The sequence below is a fragment of the Naegleria lovaniensis genome, assembly GCF_003324165.1.
Source record: "Naegleria lovaniensis strain ATCC 30569 chromosome Unknown tig011, whole genome shotgun sequence".
Taxonomy (NCBI): domain Eukaryota; phylum Heterolobosea; class Eutetramitea; order Acrasida; family Naegleriidae; genus Naegleria; species Naegleria lovaniensis.
The window spans coordinates 149056-167097 of record NW_025407833.1 but is presented as its reverse complement, the minus strand read 5'-3'; the positions used below and the strand labels follow the sequence as shown (position 1 = coordinate 167097).

The 18042-nt window shown below is 37.2% G+C and overlaps 11 protein-coding genes across 11 annotated transcripts; 8 read left to right on the top strand and 3 right to left on the bottom strand.

Annotated features, from left to right (window-relative positions):
* Nucleotides 1–71: 71 nt before the first annotated feature.
* On the bottom strand, nucleotides 72–415 carry C9374_000812 (uncharacterized protein; the record flags this gene model as incomplete). Its single annotated transcript, XM_044698161.1, has 2 exons — nucleotides 72–106; nucleotides 238–415. The coding sequence occupies 2 exons, from the start codon at nucleotides 413–415 to the stop codon at nucleotides 72–74; spliced, it is 213 nt and encodes a 70-aa protein (XP_044551954.1).
* Nucleotides 416–829: 414 nt separating this feature from the next.
* On the top strand, nucleotides 830–3314 carry C9374_000811 (uncharacterized protein; the record flags this gene model as incomplete). The annotated part of the gene is made up of 2 exons (XM_044698150.1): nucleotides 830–974; nucleotides 1210–3314. 2 exons carry the CDS (start codon nucleotides 830–832, stop codon nucleotides 3312–3314), a joined length of 2250 nt encoding a protein of 749 aa, XP_044551953.1.
* Nucleotides 3315–3491: 177 nt separating this feature from the next.
* Nucleotides 3492–4824, top strand: C9374_000810 (uncharacterized protein; the record flags this gene model as incomplete). The annotated part of the gene is made up of 2 exons (XM_044698139.1): nucleotides 3492–4160; nucleotides 4267–4824. The coding sequence occupies 2 exons, from the start codon at nucleotides 3492–3494 to the stop codon at nucleotides 4822–4824; spliced, it is 1227 nt and encodes a 408-aa protein (XP_044551952.1).
* Nucleotides 4825–5269: 445 nt separating this feature from the next.
* Nucleotides 5270–6535, bottom strand: C9374_000809 (uncharacterized protein; the record flags this gene model as incomplete). Its single annotated transcript, XM_044698127.1, has 1 exon — nucleotides 5270–6535. The coding sequence occupies one exon, from the start codon at nucleotides 6533–6535 to the stop codon at nucleotides 5270–5272; it is 1266 nt and encodes a 421-aa protein (XP_044551951.1).
* A 592-nt stretch (nucleotides 6536–7127) lies between these two features.
* On the bottom strand, nucleotides 7128–7929 carry C9374_000808 (uncharacterized protein; the record flags this gene model as incomplete). Its single annotated transcript, XM_044698116.1, has 3 exons — nucleotides 7128–7460; nucleotides 7532–7607; nucleotides 7670–7929. The coding sequence occupies 3 exons, from the start codon at nucleotides 7927–7929 to the stop codon at nucleotides 7128–7130; spliced, it is 669 nt and encodes a 222-aa protein (XP_044551950.1).
* Nucleotides 7930–8137: 208 nt separating this feature from the next.
* Nucleotides 8138–9366, top strand: C9374_000807 (uncharacterized protein; the record flags this gene model as incomplete). Its single annotated transcript, XM_044698105.1, has 3 exons — nucleotides 8138–8391; nucleotides 8450–8949; nucleotides 9002–9366. 3 exons carry the CDS (start codon nucleotides 8138–8140, stop codon nucleotides 9364–9366), a joined length of 1119 nt encoding a protein of 372 aa, XP_044551949.1.
* Nucleotides 9367–9488: 122 nt separating this feature from the next.
* On the top strand, nucleotides 9489–10484 carry C9374_000806 (uncharacterized protein; the record flags this gene model as incomplete). The annotated part of the gene is made up of 1 exon (XM_044698094.1): nucleotides 9489–10484. One exon carries the CDS (start codon nucleotides 9489–9491, stop codon nucleotides 10482–10484), a length of 996 nt encoding a protein of 331 aa, XP_044551948.1.
* Nucleotides 10485–10584: 100 nt separating this feature from the next.
* C9374_000805 (uncharacterized protein) lies at nucleotides 10585–12894 on the top strand (the record flags this gene model as incomplete). The annotated part of the gene is made up of 2 exons (XM_044698083.1): nucleotides 10585–11196; nucleotides 11296–12894. 2 exons carry the CDS (start codon nucleotides 10585–10587, stop codon nucleotides 12892–12894), a joined length of 2211 nt encoding a protein of 736 aa, XP_044551947.1.
* Nucleotides 12895–13046: 152 nt separating this feature from the next.
* Nucleotides 13047–14790, top strand: C9374_000804 (uncharacterized protein; the record flags this gene model as incomplete). Its single annotated transcript, XM_044698072.1, has 2 exons — nucleotides 13047–13648; nucleotides 13758–14790. 2 exons carry the CDS (start codon nucleotides 13047–13049, stop codon nucleotides 14788–14790), a joined length of 1635 nt encoding a protein of 544 aa, XP_044551946.1.
* Nucleotides 14791–15131: 341 nt separating this feature from the next.
* On the top strand, nucleotides 15132–15960 carry C9374_000803 (uncharacterized protein; the record flags this gene model as incomplete). Its single annotated transcript, XM_044698061.1, has 2 exons — nucleotides 15132–15450; nucleotides 15644–15960. 2 exons carry the CDS (start codon nucleotides 15132–15134, stop codon nucleotides 15958–15960), a joined length of 636 nt encoding a protein of 211 aa, XP_044551945.1.
* A 255-nt stretch (nucleotides 15961–16215) lies between these two features.
* On the top strand, nucleotides 16216–17814 carry C9374_000802 (uncharacterized protein; the record flags this gene model as incomplete). The annotated part of the gene is made up of 1 exon (XM_044698050.1): nucleotides 16216–17814. The coding sequence occupies one exon, from the start codon at nucleotides 16216–16218 to the stop codon at nucleotides 17812–17814; it is 1599 nt and encodes a 532-aa protein (XP_044551944.1).
* Between the last annotated feature and the right edge of the window lie 228 nt (nucleotides 17815–18042).

Here is an 18042-nt window from a genome sequence, read left to right as displayed (position 1 = left end):
ATCTAATTTAATTTATTCTCCTCCAAATAATAAGTTACTGTTGGCATTAGACCACACTGATGGTAAATTTTTTACTTTCTTTCATGCTCTTTGATTCTCTCATTGACTAGTTAATTATTCGCAAGAAAATAAAATTTAGAATGATAACATGTTGTTTCGGAAGTCATTTATCATAATGTCAAAATGTAAAATTTCATCAAATATTCATCCAATCCGATGATGATCATATCAACTTACGTTCTTCAACGGTAATAACGTTGCTACTTTTTGCTTGATTCTTTTCAACTTTTGTAGAAGGACCGCCTTTTGCGAAGAGTGTTATTGATGCAGCGATAAAGGCAGAATAAAGAAGAGCACGTCTTGGTGGCAAATTTTGCACAACGGAAGCAACAGAAGCAGGCAGGCGGGACAACATTTTTTTAAAATAATTGAATACTTTTTGTCTTTATTTCAACCAAACGAATGAGTGGTTACTTTGAGATCCATTGTTAAACAATTCATAGAGAGTTTACTCTGTTTTTTCATAAAATTGTGAGCTGAAAATGTTTATCCGACGAGCTTCTCATACGAAAAGCCTTACAACCTTCGATTTGAGAAGTAATGACCTCATTATCTTCCCACCTGTGCCTGTTGTTTCTCCACACTTGGCATCCATGGAAGTGTAGGCATGGCAGGATTCGTCTTATTCCTCCTTGATGCACTCCGTTTCTCGGTGGGTTGGATGATGAGATTTGTGATTATGATAAAATTCTCTGTGTGGAGCAAAATTGGGAAGAATTACATTGAGAAAAATTTTTGAACATTAAAGACAGTGGTTGCAGCATCATTCATGATTAGTTTCGTGAAGAAGAATTCTGCGGCCAGTGGCTCGAGTGTGAGTCCAACTGTGGAGAGCTTTCCTCTCTGTGAGTGGAACCACAAGATGGTCATGCAATGGATGAAAGCTTCCTGTATTCATTCGGATGTTGTAAAGGGTAGGTTTGATTTCATTGAACGATTTTTTAGTTGACAGCAGAGGCTCTGGGTCTCGGTTCATCATGATGATCCTTCTTGTGATAACAATCATCAATTACCATGACATTTCAATATGGTGATGATGAATGATGGTTTTGATGTGATTGCTTCATGGTAATGATGGTGATTCATGTCGTTGATGATGAATAATTATTATTATGGACGATGATGAAATTCCAACATCATCAACAATAGCTATTGAAAAGAGGACTGATTTTGGAGGAATTCAATTATATACACTCACATTGGATAAATGTATCAATGAATTCAAAATTAAGGAGCGACAAGCCAGTGTCTTTATGTTATTCGTGGATAAATTGAGAATTGATAACGTATTGGAACATGGAGAGCCTCCTGCTGATAAGCTCGGAGGAGAAGAACCTCCTGTTCTCAAACAATTACCAACTCAGATAGGAACCATTCAGAATCCATACGTGTTGAGAGCACCCAATCGTGCCAATTCCATCATGAAAGATTTGAGTGAATCGGCAAATAGCAACAAGGAACCATCATCACCCAATAGTAATCCCAACAACAACAACATCACTGAAATCAACTTCTCACCTTCTAACAGCATTGATATTGGTGGAGGAGCGAGTCCGAATCGAAATAACAGAACATCAACCACGATTATAATTGGCTCGGATTCAACGCTTCAGAACTCATCGTCTGATCTATCATCACCTCGCATCGCTGGATCTACATCCACGACTGTGGCTTCTTCGGCGTGTTCAGGACAAACAGCCAACACAACTACACCAATTGAATCTCCAAATATTCATTCACATGTGGTGGGTGGCATGAACGATGATGAAAGAAGACCTTCTCGAGATGATATCGAGCTAGCCATGGATCTGCTGTATACGACGGGAGAGGAGGAAGAGGAAGCAAGATATAGAACTTTACAATCTGGCAACAATCTCGAGATGAATAACATGGATATTCACTACAAGGCAATGATGAGCACCAGTAGTAGTGGTGCTGGTGCTGGTATTGACATTCCAAACCCAAAACTTAGTTTTTATATGCAAACAGATGCTAGCTTGCAACCAACGAGTTATCTGGCCACATCCTATGATCCAATGTTCACTAAAATAAGTTTTGGATCTGTACCCAACCAATCTGGAACAGATAGATATTTTGCTTCCAAAGGAGATGATTTTAAATCTATTTCAATGATGCCTACAAGCACATCTGCCTCAATGGACGACGACAAAAGGAAAAAGAGAAAACCAAGAAGATGCTCTCCTTTCCCAGACAAGAAGCTCACAATTGAAGAACGAGAAAGAAGAGACTTTTGTCTGAAAAAAATTCAACAACTACGATCTCCAATTGCTCCGAAATTACATGAATTGGTTGCACAGGATTGTGTAATTCCAGAAAGATTTCGATACAAGTATTTCAATCCAGATAGAGTTGACAGACCTGTTCACCCCAGCAAGCTCAACCTGAAAATTAAGTTGGTCATTACAGAGATGAGTACTTCAACTGCTCACAGGATTTTAAGAAAGCTTGGAAGCTCAGTTGGAGCTCTTAAGAACCAACAATTCGGAATGTACCACTCTGCTCTAATTATTGGAGAGTTTTATGTGGAATTTTGTGACAGTAGTATTGCCACTGTAAGAAAAAAGAGTAGTAGCAAGGCTGTCTTTGTTGTTGACGTGCACACATACAAGAATCAACAGGAAATTAACAATGCCTTCAAGGTAATTTCTGAAGTAATTTGTGAGTGGAACGGAACCAAAATGTATGATAACAGGAAGGCAAACTGTCAACATTTTGCTTTGGACATTTTGGGAAGATTAGAAATTTTGGAGCCATTTTTCGATAAAATTTCTGGATCAGTTAAAAGGTATTTGGATAGATTAAGAAACGATGGTGTTTGCGAGATGAACTACACAGTAGATGACAAGAAACGAAAAATAATCTTAAATTCCAAAATTGCAAGTAAGGAGCTGAAAGAGCTCGTAAAGCAAAAAGGAGACATTTCTTTTCCTTCACACAGATTACTTGATGAATTTGTGTACGTCATAGAAAAGGAAGCTGGTATTATGTATTTTGATCAAAATATTCACGAACAAACCGATCACATGTTATTGAAGGCCTTTGACAGAGCTTTTTGGCTTAGAAATGAGGCCTCGTCACATAACAAGGATTTAACCAAACCGTTGGACAACGAGAGAGGAGAAACCAATTGTCCATTTTCACAAGTTGACAAGAACGGAAAGCTTATCGATCACACTATCCACAACACTTATTTATTTACGGGAGCTTATACTCCAGAATTTCCAGAAAGATAAGAGCTTGTTTTTTGAACAAGTCCTTTTCACATTGTAAATTAAAACCCTTTTAATGTATAACTCTTTCAGAAATCAAGAGTGACACATAGGGCGTTAACTCCATCTAAAATTTGCAGGCCGTGTGACTTTTTAATTTTGTAAAGAACTGTTGTTGACGTCACCGTCTGTTACAAAAAAATGTCCCAAAATCAAGAGGAGAAAATTAAACAATTAGAAGAAGAAATTGCTCAATTACGGAAACAGTTGAATGAACAATCATCAAGTGGTACCAAAGTGGTTCGAGAGAAAATTGCAAAAATTTCTTCCGAAGTAAAGGATGATAATCCATACTCAAGACTTATGGCTCTTTCATCAATGGGCATCGTTAAGAATTATGAAAGAATCCGAGATTTTACCGTTGCAGTTGTTGGACTCGGAGGAGTTGGAGCAGTCGTTTGCGAGATGTTAACCCGATGTGGTATTGGCAAATTAATTCTGTTTGATTTTGATATTGTTTCTTTGGCCAATATGAATCGATTATTCTTTACACCAGAACAAGTAGGAATGACAAAAGTTGATGCATCTAAAGAGACTCTCTCTAAAATTAATCCCGATGTTGTTTTTGAAACATGTTCCTATAATATTACGTCCATTGAAAATTTTGATCAATTCATGAACACAATCAATACTGGAAATTTATTGAATAATGGAAAGGTTGATTTGGTATTGTCATGTGTTGATAATTTTGAAGCAAGAGTAGCCATCAATAGAGCTTGTAATGAATTAAATATTAGATGGATGGAAAGTGGTGTCAGTGAGGACGCTGTGAGTGGTCATATTCAATTCATGGTTCCTGGATTGACTGCAGTAAGTAATTGATCTACTTTAACAACGGGTCATGAATCCTATTCACATCTTCTTCTTCCTTTATACACTCACACTTATATTCATTGTTTGATCATTTCTAAACCAGTGTTATGAATGTGCTCCTCCCTTGGTCGTTGCAAGTGGTGTCAAACAAGTCAAACGTGAAGGTGTTTGTGCAGCAAGTTTACCAACCACTATGGGTATCACTGCTGGATTGTTAGTTCAAGGAGTTTTGAAATATTTATTGAGATTTGGTAAAATTTCATATTATTTGGGATACAGTGCCATGAATGATTATTTCCCAACCATGAAAGTTCGTCCAAATCCCACATGTTCCAATCCAATGTGTGTGAAAAGGCAAGAGGAAGTTAAAAAGTTGAAAGAACAAGGAGCTCTGGATTTGGATCTTGATCAAGATGAGAAGGAACAAGTGGAGGAAACCAAAGTCGTTCACACTGACAATACATGGGGCATTGAAGTTGTTGATGACGAACAAGACAATGTTGATTATCATTCTCACTCTCACAAACATGAACATCTTTCTGAGGGATTAGAATATCAATATGAAAAGGAGAAGAAAGTTGTGCATGATCATGAGCTTGTCAATGTGGAAAATCAAGATCTCGACGAACTCATGAAACAATTAAGAGATACAATGATGTAAAATTATTTACAAAAACTAGTAAACACTATTCCTCAAATGAATATTGGTGAATATTGGTAATATTTATAAAGATGAGCAAACGTTATCTTTTACAAATGTGCTGAATCCTTTTAGTATATAAAGGCTTGACATGATCAGTTGGCTGGTTTGAAATGGATTACTCTAAAATCTTTTGGTAACTACAACACTTATTATCGCGATCGAACCGTAACCATGAATGGAGAGAGGTTTGTAAGCGTTAATATCACTCATTGTGTTCGTCAATTTAAATGGTATTTAAACATGAATAGGGATCTGAGGATGGTCAAAGATTCCTGAGTCCAAATGAATTGATTACTGTGTTGTATCAAAAGGTTGCACCAAAGAACAAAGTAAATCTTGATTACACTTGTGTCTTTACTATATCGTTGTGTTTGGATTCTCATACAAGCACGTTCATGATGTGTCAGATCTGTGTCAACAAACACTCAGCTTCTTGGCATACTGTAAATACACATTTCAAAAAATCTGCAATGATCATTGGTCTTATCTTATAAGACAGTTCTGAGCAGAGTCTGGAGAGTTCACCCATCACGTCGTTCTTAATAGTTAATAGCATTCTTACTTTGTTCTTTTCAATTTCTTTTCGTAATAACTCATCTTTTTCAATGATTGAAATCGATATTTTGAAGATAGAAACAATCCTTGTCAAACATTGATACTTCTTAATAAATTTGTCAAAATAACTCTGAAAAAGTATCTTGAGCTCTTGACTGAAAGGAAATAAACTAGTGTCGTCTTGAGAATACATGGCAAAAATTATACAAAATATCTTGGATTGGGTGAGAAGAAAATATGGTGACTCTCCAAGCTCGATGCTTTCAAAGTATTGTCTGGTCAATTCAACATATACGGATCTGTCTGCATTAAGCATATGTAACCGTGATAGCTTCTCCCATTCTGAAATACAAGTCGCATTTTCTATGGATGCAAAAAAGTACCACACTTTCAAATGTAACGAACGGTCTTCTATATTGCGCAACGCCATCAGAACTCGCATAATTTTGTTCCATATAGACCCGTATTTGCCGGTGAGCATTGGATTATCATACGAAATATTAATTCTGTATTTCTTGGATGTCAAATAGCCTCCATTCGGTGTCTTTAAACTGACCACAAGCCAGTGTTGTCCCACATCGCTGGTTTCGATTGGATTCTTATATATTATGTTCTCTATCAAATATTCTGCAATGCTCTCCTCATCGCAGCATTCTGTTTCATACGACATTTGTTGGAATGGTGAGCAAACAAAAAACCTTTCCCTTTTTCTCTCCTCGTTAACGATCTCAATATTTAAGAATGGCAATAAATCACGGGTCTCGTAACAAACACCCCCACAAGATATGTACAACGGGCATAACAAAAGCAAGTTCAAGGGTTTCCCTTCTTTGTTTCCATTCATGTCAATAGAGAAACAAGCACCAATCTCATTGTAATATATCCTGTCTTCTAACTTTTGCTTCATCATCTCTTTCAATAACGGTCCTGAAATAACCACGCCGATGGAGTTTAGAAATTGCTGAGCCCTCTTGTATTGATCCTCACCAATCCCTTCCCATTCCTTTTCGACCTCTTCAATAGTGCTTGCATCTTCTTTGGTCGTTGATGATGATAAAGTAAGCCTCTCCGTGATAGTATTTATAAGGGTGTCGATCCAGCCCTCAACGACCATTTTTTTGTAAGAAAAAAGCTCTAACTTTTGTTAAGGAGTTTCTTAAACCTCACTAAAATTCAGCTGTTTGGAGCTTCAAAATGGCAAAAATCACCCACCATTTTTAGAGTGCATTTATTGAAAAGTATACTCCATTTCAGGTTCTCAATATCTGTTTAAGAAAATTATTTCGTATTACCATTCCCACCAATATCACTACTGCCAATGTTGTTTCGAAAATATTGATATTTGTACAATGATTTTGGGCCTAAATTATCTTGTGAACGAATGGGACAGCAAACAATCTATGGTATGTAACTACTCCACACGAAGATAATATTTTAACTTTCAGATATATACGACACGTCTTTTGAATGTGGAACCTTTTCCTTCTGGTCCTGCTTCTACCATTAAACAATAGTATCTAGAACAGTCTGGAGCTAAATGGAAGGATCTGTATAAGTAAGACGCGACCAAGTGAGAAAGACAACACGATTGTAAGGAAAAAGTACAGATTCTTGTTTGAACATTTATTTAGACAAAGGAGACGTTTTTCTAGGAATGGACAATTGATCTATTTCATTGTATTATAAACATTGATTTTTTAATGTTACTAATTGGTACCTGTAAAAGTATCTCCGTTATCCAGTACAATTGTTGCAAACGAATTTGACGTCGCTCCATGTAATCTTGTTTGAACGACGGATCTTGTAGCTGAATCGTAGAATTGGAAAAGAATATGAAAAGTACTTTGTACAGGATCATATCCACAAATTGCTGTTGCCGCTCTGCTATCACTCAAATTCGTCAACTTGAAATAACCATAATAAGGATTCGACTCATCGACTCTCCATAAGGCTCCTGAATTTTCTCGAAAATAGATGGGAAGTGTAAGAGCTGGTGTATAAGGAATGTTGGTTTGAGATGGTTCTCCATCCTCTGATATCTAATCATGTTTGAATACCATACCAATAACAATGCGAATTGTTGAACAAGATGAGTGATATTGATACTTACAAACCACACACCATTCATGGTAACCATTCGATCGCAATAATAAGAATATGTGTTTTGCGTTCCTTGTGTGACATCACTGTAATCCACTCATTGTTAACAATAATTTTTAGGTAATCCATTTCCATCAGAGAAACTTACAAACTGGAGATTGCAACGACTCTAGCGAAAGGATCAGCAACACTCGTGTCATATAACATGACAGACTTGGTCACGACCCCAGAATTGGCTGAAACAAATCCCAAGCTGTTGACTCCAAATATCTTGGTTTCAGATCCACTGTTAGGGCTCATTTTGAACATGGAAGTGCTCATAGGAGTCATCCAGAAATAGGCGTAATCTGTGCTTCGATAGAAAAATCCGTTAAAAACAGTGGGAATGAGAGGATAATAGTCAGTCATTTTTTCTGTTGAGGTTTGTATCATGAAAAGGATACATTGAACGTCATTTAGTCCACGAGACAGGCACAGGCAATCATAAAAAAGATGGCTCACCAAAAAAGAGAGTCATCCTTGTTCAGATTTCTTTTTCAAAAGTGTCAAAAATTTTTCAACAGCTCATGGATCCTTCTTGATTCATGAATCAAAAAACCATCCTCACAACAAAAAAATGGAGAAAATCTATGGTATGAAAGTAGCATCTGGTACTTTCAAACGAAACAGCGATAACAAGATGTTTACCGTCTCATATGAAAATAATGAATACGATAGTGTGTTTTACTTGACAGCCTCCACAGGTGAACGTTTGGAAGGATTGTTTCAATGGGGATATCATAAGAATACCTCCAATAATTGTATTAGAAGATTTTTTCTATGGGATGGAAGTAAAACAGATCCCAATACAAGAATTAGCTTGATCGTACCGTAAGTGTTGTTTGTTTGGTTTTTGACGGGAATTTTGTAACATTGAAATATCCGATAGAACTTGCCGTTTCAATAACTTGGTGAGTGACAATAAAGTTTATGCCATTGTTGTCAAGCTGAGCGAATTGGACAGATCCACCGGATACCTAAATACCATTAGTTATGCTCATTCTACTTACTCTTTCAACGCTGAACCAGGTATTGAAACGCCATATAAGGATATTTCATTTAATTACTTCCGGCAGGATTCTGAAACAGGACAACTCTTATTGAGAAATCCAGTCACAGGAAAGGATGCGCTTGTACCAGATTATTGGACAGAGTCCTCTGGAAAGATTTGGGATAAATACTTATTCACTTATGACGTGCCTTGTCTCAAATGTAAAAACAGAAATGATGGAAGATTTGTAATCATGTTTTTTGGATTCACAAACCGCACCCTCTTACTTTACATGGTGTTTTATTGGAATGCAAACACCGATTTCATATATAACGCTTTAAGAGGAAATACAACAGCGTTCAAGCCCATCTATCTGGATAATGGGGATATTTGGAGACGTAAGTAGTGTTCGAAAGTGACCATTGGTGTAATAATTCAATCATTCAATAGCTGATCCTAACTTTTTAAGCAACGATGTTGAAACACCATACCACAGAGTTCCAAGCAGAGGTTTGATTGTTGTGGATCAAAGTTTGGTGTTGCAAAAGAGTGAAGTTTGTGATTGGCCATTGGAAGTGATTCATCAATTGTTAATCACACCAAAGAAGAAGGGAGGAATTGGATTGCATCCTCAACAATTGAAATCGAACATGAAAATTTATGGAAACATGTTGGACATGATCATGATGGATTTGAAAGAACATGATGAATCATTTGCCATTCAAGAAATGTCCAAATCTCTCAATCATGAATATTTTGTTGCAAAACTCATTGTTCAATGGGTCAAACAACACTTGTGTCAAGACAATGAATAACATTGTTAAAAGTACATCATGACAAAAGGAAAATTTATTCAATCATTAAAAATTGAACTTGAAATATTTTTAGAAATCCAAAAACAATTAAAAAAATTAATTTCTTGATCAACCAACAAATTATGGCTGAAAGAGAAGACGATGATCATTTTTCATTTGAAAAATTATCAGAACTGGCAATGAATGAAGAATCAACTACAGAGCCATCGGAAAGTACGGAACAAAAAGCATCCTATACACCTTTGTTTAAATATGAAGGACGAAAATTTAAGACATTATTGTTCTCTACAAGTGCTTCCGATGCCTTTCATACAGTAACATTGAACCGATTACAACAATACACTGATCTATTGATCGTAAGAGATGCTAGTAGTTTTGATCAAAATGATGAAACTTTGATGAGAATGGAAATTTTAGATGCTGACCTCATTTGTTTTGATCCCTATTCGACCATAAAAGAATGCTATGTTTCACTCATCAATGATCGAGTTGAAAGAGGAGAGTTGGCACTTGCTTTTTTCCGAGGTATTGACGGTAACAGTGCACCATACATGTTGCACTATGTCAATGTACCATACGTCGATTGGGGAAATAGCTCATCATTCTCTCTTGATATTGATAATATTCGAAAAGTAGACAGTCAACATTTAGATCGATTTTTGAGAAAGTATCAATCATTAACTCTCAAGTTTGCAGCAAACAGAGAAAAACTAATCGATATCGATGAAAATGGAGTCAAGACACTTAAGGAACTCACTGCAACAATTTATGATAGTTTTTTCAAGTTAGACCTTAATGGAAGCTATATTTGTGGACAATCCTTTTCCAAAATGGAAAAAGAAAATGATTGGATAACATTTGGATATGGAAAAGGTGAGCATGATCATGTTGGACGCAGTATTTTAGTACACAAGACCTACAAAGTAATGTTTCCTCATTTCTATGGCTTTTCAGAACAAGATTCACAATTTAGCAAGGATCTATTGCGATGTTTGTTTGAATATCTTTTATTGGAGCATGGTAAAAGGAAGAGATCATTGTTCTTCACTCGACTTCTCAAATCCAGTCTGCAAGGCCAATTAAGTGATGTTCTTGTTTTGGCCAATAAAGGAGATTGAGGCAATTTTTTAGTATGCTCAGCCCTATTTCCATCACGTGGTGTCACGCAGAGCCGATTTTCTGGCGCTCAAATTTCTCTGTGCAAATCTACAAAAAATAATGATGGTTTTTTCCCCGACGACGACGACAGCAGTTGGAATGATCAATGTACCATCATCGTCAATACATACGGGAGGAATGCACATGGCCCATTTTCAACCACCACCTCGCTCAATGAATCATCAGTACAATAATTATCATCAACCTCAATATCGAGAAAGCACTCATCCAGAGCTGCCGTTGCCCTCTCGGAATGTAAAAATTTCAACAGCTGCCAGCAAACAAAATGACCACACATCAACACTTCGAGGTTCAGTGGAAAGTATTAAACGGATAGCAACTCGTGGTCAGCAACGAGAAGTTCGATTTATGGAGAGTCAAGAAGATCCATCGTCGAGGTTGAGACATTCAGTTGGCAAATACAAATCGACAGATTCGCTGGTAATTGACTTGTCTTTAATTGGAGAGGATTCCGAAAGCACAGCATCATCACCGTCAACAGAACATCAAGTTGATTCAACGTTTTCTCCATCCACAAATGCTCCAACCTCAGGCACACACTTTACAACAGGCTTAAAATCAATGGCATCATCTGAGTTTTCATCGTTCAATACCAACTTTCACGATTACAGCGCAGGATCTGAACATTCTTCATTGATGGATTTTACTTTTGTAAGTTTGGACTGAAATTATAGAAAATTGATTACCTACATATCTATGGATTGTCGTCAACAAACTTTGAATTTTCGAAAAATTGAAAATTTTTGTTAGGATCTGGAAACCGATGCTGAGGAGCGATTAAAAGGATTGATAAATCAATTGGATGCAAAACTATATGGATTAAAACATGAGCCAACACGGCAGCATTCACCACTAAAATCTACAAAACGAAAATCAAAACGGTTCCAAGAAAACGTAAAAACAGAAAAGAAAACTCTAGAAAAAATAGCATCTCAATGGTCATCAACATTTCCCCATTTAGCAGTTACTGCAGTTTCTTTTGGAGAAATTAAAGATCAGGACTCTTTACATACAAGCGTAGATGTATCTCGCTCATTTGAATACGACGAAGTAAATGGGGAGTCACAAAAATTTATACCTATCAGTCCTTTCGGAGGTGTCGTTGAGGAAACAATTGCAGAAGATGGAGAATATGAAGAACTCATAGTAATGGATCAAGGAAATAAGAGATCAGTACCAACTCCTCTTGACGCTGATTCCTTTCTTAATAGATCCACACCTAATTTTACTGCCCACCAAAGAAAACCAAAAGAATCACCTCAAAGTCCTTTATCCACCCAGTTTTCAGAAAGAATTAGAGTTCAGCTCAATAGAGGCTTTCCTCCATTGGAACCTCATTCTGCATTGTTTTATGAAGCTCAGTGGGAAGTTTTTGATAACATTTGGAAAAGAGTAGTTCCCAAAATAGTAGAGTGTTTTAAAATGCACCTCAACGAGTCTTCTCCAAAGAAGAAAACTCTAGAAACAAAAGATAATTCACCAAGTAATACTGTGGACGTTATTTACATCAACGATAATTATAGTACCAAGTTTATTGAAGAGCTAGAGAACATTGAGGATGATGATTCATTTGATCGATCTATGACTCCTTTTTCAGCCATGACGACCATCAGCTCTGCGTCTTCATCAAAAAATTTAAAGTTTTCACCTGGATCAAAAGAGCGAACGGATAAGAACAAATCTGATCTCAATAATGCTGTTTTGATCAGCTCGTTACTTCCAAAACCAAGAAGAAATAGTAGCTTTGGACTATTATCTATTATCAAAGGCAATGAAAAATATATTGGAAATCATGAAATTCCAAAAATGTCCAGAGAAAATAGCCAGCGCAATATTGAGGCAAACCAAAAACAATTTCCAGTGCGACACCATCAGCATTTTACTGGTGGATTTCGTCCAAATCATACAACCAACCAATCCATAACTCCAAAACCTCCTCTTCCGCATAACAGTATTAAGCATTCCCTTAAACCAGATCCAATTTCCAATGGTGACCGAGCTCAGTCAGCCATGCCTTCCTCCTTCAACAAACTAATTATTCTCGAAAATGACAACAAAATCAACAACTCCTCTATCAAGCTTAATAGCTTGGTCTCTCTCACACAAACCAATCCACCTAACGGAAGCAGACCACAAACGCAGTCTCAATTTTCAAAGAAAAATCCTTCCCTTGCCAATATTTTCAACCCCGATGTAAATATTAACAGAATGGAGCAATATTCCAATGATCAAGGTATAAGACGAGCAGATCTCTCTTCCCCTTCTATTGCAAATTCAACTGTGACATATCAAACAACGAAACGAAAAAACCCAAAGCAAACCAAACCAACCAGAGAAAAGGTTCGATAACCAACCTTTCACCACAATAAATTATTAGACCCTTCGGTCCGAATTGTTTTCAATGAGAAAAGGCGAATCTAAGATTTTGTAAACACGAGGTCAGGACCTTCGGCAGAAATTGTGCCAACACTAACTATCACGGGCAACAGCCAAAACAAAAAATGCAACAACAACTCCTACAAAAATCACTCAAATCAATTTCATCGTCAAGAGCAATTAAACAAATCAAGTCATCCACAGCAGTGAGAAGTTATTCAACCAACAAGAAATCTACCTTTGCTGATAATGACTTTTTATCAAGACTCGGACTTGTAGAAGAAGGCAATCCTGGTATTTCTATTGGTTCCGAATGGAAAGGGTCTGGCCAGATTGTTCAGTCCATTAATCCATCTGATAATTCCGTTATTGCAAGCACTGTTACTCCAACCCTTGCAGAGTACGAGCAAGCTGTTCATCTTGCAAAACAAGCTGAAATTGAATGGCGTAATAAGCCTGCTCCATACAGAGGAGAAATCGTTAGACAAATTGGAGTAGCTTTACGTGAAAAGATTCAAGATTTGGGTAAATTAGTGAGTTTGGAAATGGGCAAAATCCTTCCCGAGGGTGTCGGTGAAGTACAAGAATTCGTAGATATTTGCGATTATGCCACTGGCTTATCAAGAATGATCAATGGAAGCGTTTTGCCAAGCGAGAGACCCAATCACATGATGTATGAAATGTGGAATCCAATTGGTACCGTTGGTGTCATTTCTGCATTCAATTTGTAAGTGTTTTGATGATTTCAAATGTGAAAATTAATTGCGTATTTCAATATTTATCGGAAATTAAAATCAATAATCACATTCTCGATTGCGTTTCCACTTGATGGTTAGCCCTGTTGCTGTCTATGGATGGAATGCTGCTTTGGGTCTTGTTTGTGGTAACACAATGGTTTGGAAAGGAGCACCAACAACCTCCTTGTCAACTATTGCTACCGGAAAGATTATTCAACAAGTGTTGAAGGATAACAAGTTAAATCCTGCAATTTGTACATCCATGACTGGTGGTGCTGATATTGGTGAAGCAATTGCAAAGGACAAAAGAATTGGTCTTGTCTCATTCACTGGAAGCACCAAGGTTGGAAAGAGAGTGAGAGAAATTGTCAATGATCGATGGGGCAATTGTTTATTGGAATTGGGTGGTAACAATGCTATCATTGTTTGTGAAGATGCTGATTTGGAAATCGCTTTCAGAAGCGTTTTGTTTGCATGTGTGGGAACAGCAGGTCAACGTTGCACCACCACTCGTCGTCTCATTATTCATGAAAGTGTGTATGATCAATTTATTAACAAGTTGAAGAAGGGTTATGCCAATGTCAAGATTGGAGATCCTTTGAGAGAAAGTGGTGTATTGTGTGGTCCTCTTCACACCAAGAACGCTGTTGAGCAATATAAGAATGCTTTGGAGCAAGCTAAAAAGCAAGGAGGAAAGATTCTCTATGGTGGTAATGTTCTCAATAGAAGTGGTAACTATGTTGAGCCAACTATTGTTGAAATTGCCTACGATGCTCCAATTGTTCAACATGAGACATTTGTTCCAATTGTTTATGTCATGAAGTTCAAGAATTTGGAGGAAGCTATCATGATTAACAATTCTGTTGAACAAGGTTTGAGCAGTAGTTTGTTCTCTAGAAATCCAACAAATATTTTCACATGGCTTGGTCCAAATGGTTCTGATTGTGGTATTGTCAACGTCAACATCCCAACCAATGGAGCAGAAATTGGTGGAGCCTTTGGTGGTAACAAAGCTACTGGTGGAGGACGAGAGAGTGGATCTGATTCCTGGAAACTGTACATGAGAAGATCTACTGTCACACTCAACTATGGAAACACTCTTCCTCTTGCACAGGGCATCAAATTTGATTAGTTGCTTTTTGATAGAGCTCAATAAATATTGTAGGCTCATGAAATTATTGGTTTTTGAAAGAATGTAGTCAAGTTCTTTACCGTTCCACCAATAAATTTAGCTCACGATTAAGGAAACACATGTCACAACAAAGCATTTGGATTGATGCAACCCTCAATACTCGGAAAAAGTATGGAAAATTTGCCTCGCCTGTTAACGCAGGGCGTCCGATCGCAAACCAGAAGCGGGCATCACGAGGATAATAAAAATCATTCGATTCTCATTCCAAAAGAGTCTCACATCATGACAGTTATTGACATTCATTAAAAAAACAAGATCGTCATTAATTCTGCTCTCTCGTCATGAATAAGCAAGAAATCAAACAAAAGTGGGAAAAGGCTCTCGCTCTCACCAAAACCTACACCACAGACAAATTCAAATTCTATGGTAACAATGAAAAAGTAACGATCAGCTCAGCTGAAGCTTCCGAAGGTACAGTTGTGAAGGGAGAAATTATTGTTGAAAATTGCAAGGCAAGAGAGTACATGAATGTTGTTTGCTCAACCGATATGCCAACAAGACTCAAGCTGGATCCAAAGACAAAGGCCTTTTCTGAGTTGGAAACTTTTGAAGACGAAGATGGACGTTGGTCTATTAGATACTATCTTGTTGCTTCTCCAAGTAGGTTGTTTTTATTTGTGGCCTCCGATATCAAACGATCATTTAAATATTCGGATCGATATTTTCTTTAATCTTATTTCGTTTATGAATTTAAATATTGTAAAATTTCGAAATAATGAATTCAAAAACTATTGAATTCATCATGAATTATTTCATCCGGCGAATCCACATGAAAATCAATGAACTTTTTTAGGCATGATGGTGAGCGATCGAGATTTTCTCTATTGTGAACGTGAATTCCAAGAAGGTAACAAGCTCGTCTTGTTAACTACCAGTGTTGATGGTTCTTATACATGTGATAAGGCATCAGGAGTCCGTGGAACCAACATCTTCACTCTGTACGAGCTTGTTGAATTGGAGAATGGAGATTTGAAAGTCACTTTCATGGGTCAAGCCAATCCTAATGGATGGATCCCAACTGCTGTGTCCAATCAAGTCGTTTATGAACGTCCTTTGGTTATTTCTGCTGCTGCCAAGATTTTGAACAAGAATACCAAGAGTGTACAATAAATGTTGCTCGATAAATATCAAGTTGTAAATAATTCGTCTTGTGTTCCAATAGGTTTCTCCCAAGGTTGAACACAATGCTTTGAGGTACCTCATTTAAATGCTTCGCAGTGGTCGCACCAATTACTGCGACCGTGATGGACATACTTTCAAGGAAATGCATGAACGACTTAGGGATTTAAAAAATTCGCATGTCCTCAAACTGCGGCACAAGTTCAAACAAAAAAATCAAAGAAACACAACACGACCCTCACACACATGCCATCATCTCTTCAACTCTTGGAATACATCTCGTTTGTTCCACTAGTAGTGGGATCCTTGTTTGGAGCATGGTTTGTTTGGCATCTCATCAATTTCCTAATTACTTATTTCAGGTACAGACACATCCCAGGACATGTGAGCTTCCTACCAGCTGTGATTGATTCCATGCTTCATAAACGCATATACATTTACCATCAATATGTTTGCACATTGGATGCCTATAAACGATATCCCGAAGCCTCTGTCATTAAATTACAATTCGGTTCGGTCTGTACTTTGATCGTTGCCCGAGATAAAGCACTATTGAAAGAACTGCTCGTGAAAAACTACAAGAGCATTAGTAAGGGAGATGTTTTGGCTCCAGTTGGATTGTTTGGAAATAACATGTTTTCTGCCGATAGTTCCGATCCTTTGTGGAAGAAGCATCGTACTATGAGTAATCCAATTTTCACGGGTGCTGCTCACTTGAGAAACGTGTTTAGAGTCACGATTGAAGAAACAAACAAAATGCTCGATTTTTGGAAGCGAATCTATGGAGTCAATGAAAAGAATGGAGCTATTGAAAAGGTGAATGTCACAAATGAATTCAAATCAGTAACCTTGTCGGTCATTAATAGAGTTGCATTTGATTATGACATTCATATCTTTGATAATGATGTCAAGCACAGAGACGAGTTGCATGAATGGGTTAATAATTTGTTAGCGGGTTTATTGTACAACTTTGTCTTTCCTAAATGGGCATTTGAATATCTTCCATTTGGAATTTTTAAACGATTCAGAGAGTCAAAAGAAAGATTTAGAGAAGCAGCCTTGACCATGATTGAGAGAAAACAAGCTGAAAAAGAGAAGAGTAACGAAATTAAGGATGATGAAGATTTACTGAGTTTGCTGTTGAGCTCCTCAGAAGCGGCTAAGGAGGATCAAAAGTTGTCCAAGGATGAATTACTTTCTGCCCTCTTTATTATCTTCTTTGCTGGATTTGAAACGTCATCCGTTTCACTCAACTTTATGCTTCGACAGCTTGCCAAATATCCTGAAGTTCAACAACGAATTTATGAAGAAATTAGAAGCGAAATTTCGTCTCAAGAAGAAATTACCTATGAGGTCATTACAGAAAAACTTCATTTCTTATCGTCATTTATGAAAGAAGTTCTTCGTGTGAAAACTCCAGTAGGAGGTGGTGCCAGAATTGTCATGAAGAAAGGTGGTGAGACATTGGGTGGAGTCAAGTATCCAGCAGGAACACAATTTCTTGCGTCCTATTATAGTATGCACTATTTTGCAAAGAATGGAGAAGACGACTTTAAACCAGATCGATTCATGCCAACCAAAACAGATGCTGCAGTTACTCCCGACTATTTGAATATTGATTTCAATACGGATGAAATTCTTCCATTCAGTATTGGTCCAAGAGATTGTATTGGAAAAAGAATGGCACTACTTGAGATGAAGCTAATTCTTGTCATGTTATTGCTGAAATTTCAACTACAAGTGCCAAAAGGATTGGAAGAACAACAGGATAGCATACCTGAAACTTATATTGTGACTCGTACCGTATTAGACCCCTACTTGATTGATTTTATTCCAAGGCAATAAATCACCATGACAAGAGGAAAGTACGAATAATAATAAGGTGACCAAATAATCTAAGGCACCAGTTATCGATTTTGTTCAGCAATGCAAAATTCCTTAATATCCAAAAAAGTTCATGTCCTTTCCTTCTTTCACTGCAATGACTGTTGGTGATTGATTGGTCAAGTGACTCTCACTTGTCAAAATAAAATTATAAAAAAAATTTCACACAAATCTCTCCCCCGATCACAC